General features: G+C 39.0%; 1 protein-coding gene across 2 annotated transcripts in view; it reads left to right on the forward strand.

Moving 5' to 3' along the window:
- The window catches only part of LAMA4 (laminin subunit alpha 4), a 100,146-nt gene extending 95,252 nt beyond the window's left edge, over positions 1-4,894 (forward strand). For both annotated transcript variants that reach the window (XM_010402732.4, XM_010402740.4), the window contains exons 37-38: positions 492-611; positions 2,064-4,894. In XM_010402732.4, the coding sequence (XP_010401034.2) occupies positions 492-611; positions 2,064-2,209 (266 nt within the window). In that variant the 3' untranslated portion in view covers positions 2,210-4,894. The remainder of the gene's footprint in view (positions 1-491; positions 612-2,063) is intronic.
- The last annotated feature ends 1,775 nt before the right edge of the window (positions 4,895-6,669 follow it).

Below are 6,669 nucleotides of genomic sequence, written 5' to 3' on the forward strand. Positions count from 1 at the left end.
TTAAAAGTCAAAAAGTGCTTCCAAACCCTGGCTACTTTGAATCCCCTTATATTCCTGTCTAGATGCAGATGTCTTCCACTATCACTGCAGAAGAGATCAAAGTCTGCGCCCTTTCCACAAGCATTCAGGTTCTGTTCTGAAGGAAATCCAGGCACACAAGCAAGGGAGATGCCTCACTGCATTTTAATACATCCCCAACTGGGAGTGATTCGGCAAACAGTTTTTCTAAGCCACCTGCCATTGTATGCTCATAACCTGGAGCCTGAACACTGCTACCACTGATCAAGAGCCCCACTCAAAAGCACCCTTGCTCCCAGTGTATATTCCATTGGCCGTGCTCCATGACAGAATCCACCCTCACATTGTCACTGATGGCTTACACCCGATCTAGCAAATACTAAATCAACTACTCACACCAAACAGGTAACTCCTGTCTGTCATAGAAAACTCATGTGCTACTTCTTGCTGACCCCTGCTCCTTCTCCTTTCAGTTATTAGAGATGCAAATGTGGTGCAGCTGGATGTAGACTCTGAAGTCAACCATGTGGTAGGGCCGCTAAATCCAAAGGCAATTGACCACAGGGAGCCAGTGTTTATTGGAGGTGTACCAGGTACGTTTTTGGTATCTTTGTGGTACATTGTTCTCAGATTTCAACCCTGTTTCCAGAGAAAGCATAAAGACTTACTTTTCATTTTAAAAAAGAACAAAACATGTGAACAACCTGGTAAAATTCAAAGGCTCAAGAGCTGATCAGAAATGTTCTGCCTCAAGTTCTCCAAGAAAAAAATGTGCTGCTTCACTGAAATTAAAACATTCACAGCTGCTGGAGGGTAAGATATGGATTCAGTAGAGAATTCAGTGAACTACTAAAAAAAATTCTTTTTTTTCTATTTTACCTTCCCATGTGGGCTTACTGGTTTTTTAGGAAGTGATTTATTTATTTATGGGATTGGAAACTCTCTGTCACTGTAACTGGAGTCCCAAGGTTTAGTTGCTGGTAGGCTTCTTTCCTCTCCTTCAAGCAATGGCATCTTTGAACACAAAACAAAACATGGAGATTCTTTTTCTGACTAGGGGTTCCTACCAGACCGATTTCTGCTCCTGTGTGTTTGTGACTCACAGACCATCTGTGTAGCATGGGCCAAGATTACTACATTTCCTTCCCTTACTCAACAGACAGAGCTACTCTGTTGGGGTTCATAAACAAACCGTAATCAACACTATGTGATACAATTTTTAAGTCAACTCCAGTACATTTCTCATTGAAAACATGAAGCATTATTTCTCTGAGCCTTGAATGTCAATCATTAACGGCTCTAACTACAAAATTCATTATAATGCTTATCTTGGATTAGTGGCTTGAGTGCATGGTGTTCACATCCATCCCACACTACCAGGAGGTAAAATGAGCTTAAAGGGAATAATAAAATCTATGTCCAGATGCCTGTTCACTCTTTAAATCCAAACTCAAATTTTATTAGGACAGAACTCTTCCCAGAGAGGTAATATAAAGAGGTAATTGCAAACGCTGTTCTGCTTCATAATAGAGCCTTCTATTTCTACATTAATTATAGAATACTAAAGCAATGCCATAAATTGGCTCTACAATGCTATTATCAGCCTGGCACAAGAAACTCTTACACAGAACTTCACAACAACAAACAAGATATAATTCTAAATAGTGCCATGCAGATACAGCAAACTGGATGCAAACTAACAAATCAGACACAGATGATAATACATGTGATGCTAAATTACAAAAACAGACACTGGGACTTACCTACTCTGTTACTTAAAAGAAAATGTAGTTGTCAAAAAAATGCAAAATTGTGTCTCTGTTGACAATGTAGTATCAGGAGTTTTACATAACTAGGTAACTAACCATACTTTAACGGCCTCTAGGACACTGGCAATAGGCCAAGTGTTTTAAAAGAACCACAGAAGATTCAGAAGAGCTGCACTTAGCAGCAAATTTAAAAGATTCTGCCATCAAACTGATTATTTTGCCCATCATGAGCTCTAAATTTTTATTTATTTCATTTTTTTAATCTCCTTCTTCCAGAGTCCCTGCTAACATCAAGCCTGACTACACGCAATTCCTTCATTGGCTGCATTCGTAACTTCATGATTGATGAAAAGCCAGTGAGTTTTAGTAAAGCAGCTTTGGTTAGTGGTGCTGTAAGCATTAATACCTGTCCAGCAGCCTGATAGTGCACTGCATCGATTCTGAAAAGTTCCTTAGACCACAGAAAGAAAACTGGAGCAAAAGAAACCGTGTTCAGCAAGAAAAGAAGAATGAAAATATCACAGCTACATCTACAGAAAGCAGGAAGGGGGGTCAGTTCTAATATTTACACACAAACAAAAACCACTGAAGAATAAAGGGCTGTTGCTTCTGCACTTCTCTTAATATACCACAAGAGTGAGCTTTACCATTTCTTACAGTGTATGCGTGGCCAGTCTGTTACACAAAAATATGGGACTATAAAGGAAATTAAAATGATATTAAATGTTACTTTCAAAATAGATCCTCTACAAAATTTCATTCCGTATCTTAGTCACCCTTTGTTCCACAGAAAAAGATCTGCTAAAGCACATTAGAGAATAAAGCTAGATAAGAGATTTACATCACAAATACTTTTCAGAGATCTTATTGTATATTTTTAATTTTCCATTCAACTCATTTATATATTCCTCAAATAAAATGGGGGAAGAGAGTATACTAATTATGTAAGCTTACAAACAATGAAAAATTAACATTTTTATTCCACTTCTAGACTTCATGGATATGTTCTAGCACAATATGAAGAAAAGATGTATATCTTTTAAGACAGATGCTTATATATATATATGCTCATTTACCTAAACTAGGTAATTTTAGAGTAATGCTTGCCTTAGAGACAATTCCAAATTTCAAGTTTTTTCTCCGAATTTTTAAATGCACTTACATGCAAACACAGCACTAAATTCACAATCTCATTGTGATCTCATTTGCACTAATGTTACACAAGTAAACATGAAGTGTAGAAAGCAGAATCACAGTCACAGTTTCAGGTGACTCCCTTATACAAAACCATCACTTCCCTGTGAGACTCCTGCAGGACTTCAGTTCACAGCAGTAATCCTCAAACAAGGAACATGTTCCTTTGGAAGATATGCTGCTGCAGAGGAACCGGGAGTGAAATGGGAAGATAGAAGGCAAAGGGCTGTAAATCTGAGCTATGTTATACCCATAGAAGGTAAATGGAAGTTAATGGTAGGGTTCAACTCACAGTAGGCTTGAACATGAAATAGACACAAGTCACTTGCAAAACTTAGTCCCTTCAGTGATCACCTACAAGGAATCATTTAGCTTTCTTTTCTTTAAAGAATAAAATAATGTTACAGAAAGTTTTATGGTTGCTGAGCAAATTATTGTTGGAACCAACTCAAAACATGACCAGCTGCAAAGCAGGAAAGTATGAAATGTGAAAATAAAGGACAACACCCTAGAGACTAAAAATTAATAGGAATTCATCTGGAAAACACATAAATGACAACTGGAATCCAAAGATCTTGAAAGTATGGACAGATGGAAGAACCACCAGGATAAGGTACATATGTAAGCACTAAGCAGCAGCTTCCCTACTACTCTCAGTAGGGTGAAAAAAGTGTTTTGACACACTGCAGCAGACTTGGCTTACTCTGGATAAAGAACTGCAACCTCTGGATGCACAGGCACAGGAACTCTCCAGCAGCTGGGACCCCATCATTGACTCTCCACTTGTCTCTAGAGTCCAATATTGGGTGGTAAGTGAACACAGTGGGGATTCATCAGTCACTGTCTCTCCTTTCACCAGCCTTGTTAGCTCTGCTCATACTTTCAGCCCCATTCCTGTTCTGCTTGCCTTCTCCTGAACACATCCCCTTTTCTCTTCCCTGCAACTCTCAGGCAATATGCTCCAAGGACTGATTCCCCTTCCAACCCCTTACAGACACCCTCTGCTTCTGGGACTGATATATAGACCCTTCTTTTCATCACTCCACAGCCCACTGTTCATACTTGAGAAGCAAGCAGTAAAGTATCCCTCTTCAATCTCTCTGGATCAGGCATAGATCCCTAAATCCAGTTACCTTTAAATGCCATCTTTATCTCAGGCACCAAAACCAGTGTGCTTGCTCAGCTTTTTCCTGCTCCCAGCTACTACCCAGACATGGAACAGAAAAATTACGGCTTTTGCTTTGGGAACTTTTTTTATTATTGGTGTTGAGGGTGAATGTCCTCAGATCAGTGAGCTGGGTTCCCACTGGTTACAGAGGCCATGGATGGTGCCAGAGCAGTGCAGCTGGGAGCAGGAAAAAAAAGGAAGTCTCTCTCCTCCCAGTGCCAGTGAGTTGTTAGATTGACTCAAAAAAGCTCATGACACCACAGCCTGAGGTAAGCTTCCTCAGGTCCTGGTCTCCAGGACCCTATTGCTGGAGAGAAAAAAACAGCAGATTCCCTGCTTAGATAGGTTCGTTACAAGGATTACTGAAATTCCTTTTGAGTTGCCTGCAGCTGCTCAGCAGAGATAGCCAGGAATAGCATATGCTTGTGCCCCCTAAGAGCATCAGAGTTTAGTGAATGCTGGTATTAAGCGGAGCATTGTATGTCAACTGGTACACACATACTCAGAATGTTTTTCTGTCTTACACCTACTTCAAACCAAAGCGTATTTTCTCATATCCACATCCAAGCTCTGTGAATAAACAATATTTCTCTTAGCCATATTTGCTGAAATGTGATTTGGTTTCATTCTGTGGATTTACATTTAAGAATGACTTTTCCGATTAATCACTCCTTTGCATACTTTATATATGGAAAACTGAAAATACACTAAAACAGTATGTGAATAAAAACCACATTAAAATTCATAAACTGCTACTATTCAATTTACTTCTCTTAACTATATCACCAGCTAATCAAACACAGCAGTGTTTTGGAGGGCATCTTCCTCAATTTTCCCTTCTAGGCTTCAGAGGTGTAGGTTTTCTCTCTGCAGAACAGGGTTTCCAAAGAAAAACACTATAAAGCAGTGGATACTTATGGACTCAGGAGAGAGCAGAAAATAATGTAAATTTCCCTGCCCCCAACATCCACATAGACCTTAAAATTACCATTTCATATGCACCAAAGAAAGTCAGTATGTGATGCATTACCTTGTCCATGCCTCTGCCCTCATTTCAAGGCTGCTGGTGTTTAAGAGAAGGCAACTGCCTAAGCAGAAATCTTCCCAGAATTCAATTTCTCTTCTGTATCTATCTTAAAAATTACAGCTTCAAAGTACAAAAGCCTTCATCTACAAAGATTTGGGAAAAACCCTCAAGTTCTCAGCTATATTGTCAGATTGTCCATTTCCATTTTCAACATGAATATAACTAACTAAATTCTGCAGAAAGCCTACAGAAAATGAGCAGTGACCCTAAGGAGATTATAACTTTTCTCGGCAAGATTCAAGGTTTTAATAAGTGTTGTTATAGCCATTACCTAAATTAGGGCTGCAACTACACAGTTATTGTATCCTGAAATATTCTGAAATTGGACAATTGAATGACTATCTAAGAAAGAAACCAATTTCAAGAAGAAATGCTCATCAAAATTCTTCAAAATACAGGATATAAATGGGATCTCAGTGCCCTCTAACTCTTCATCTCAAGATGTACCCCAAACCCTAACCCTCATCCTAACCCCAACAACTACATGAAAGGTGCTTGTAGTCAGGTGGGAGTCGGTCTCTTCTCCCAGGCAACAACTGACAGAATGAGAGGACACAGTCTTAAGGTGTGCCAAGGGAAGTTTAAATTAGATGTTGAAAAAAAATTCTTCGCTGAAAGAGTGATTGTGTGCTGGAATCGTCTGCCCAGGGAGGTGTTGGAGTCATCGTCCCCAGACATGCTTAAAAAAAGACTGGACGTGTCACTCAGTGCTATGGTTTAGTTGATGAGGAGGTGTTAGGTCATAGGTTGGACGAGATGATCTTAAAGGTCTTTTCCAACCTAGTTCATTCTGTGATTCTATGTGGAGAGAACAGAGTTCTTCTCAAGAATCCAGAGTATGGACAACAGCCTGACCAGAAGAATGAAAGATGAACTGTTACAAGCCTGACAGTAATTTCCCAAAATCCAACAATTCTAAATTAAAAAAAAACCTAAACACACAAACAAAAAAAAATTAAAATTAAAATTACAAACTGACAAACCTTCATATGTGAACTAAGACCTGATATAAATCAAGGGATAACATTAGTTCGAATTCCAGTGTATTCTCCCTACAGCAGCATGTGGCCTAAATAGTCAAATGACTGTTATTAAAAAGACGCTGAAAGCATAGCACACATATTTAACTTGTGAGGTACTTCTGGCTCTTGTTACAGTGCGGGATTTAAGGGTTATTCACAGATTCACTGTGGTCCATGGCAATTCATTTCCACTCAATAACATAGTAAGTTATTTATACAATACTCAATTTGTGTTCCAAAGCTGTGGAACACCATTCCTGTATAACACATCAACAAAATGGTACTGACAAATTAAGGGTAAGAAACACACATTGCCATAAGTCTGTTGATTAAATGATTAACATAGACAAAAGTGTCTCCGAGGGGACCTGTATAGATTCATGCATTTTATACTATGTAGGTGAAGTGGAG

This window comes from Corvus cornix, chromosome 3 (assembly GCF_000738735.6).
Source record: "Corvus cornix cornix isolate S_Up_H32 chromosome 3, ASM73873v5, whole genome shotgun sequence".
In the NCBI taxonomy this organism is placed as follows: Eukaryota; Metazoa; Chordata; class Aves; order Passeriformes; family Corvidae; genus Corvus; species Corvus cornix.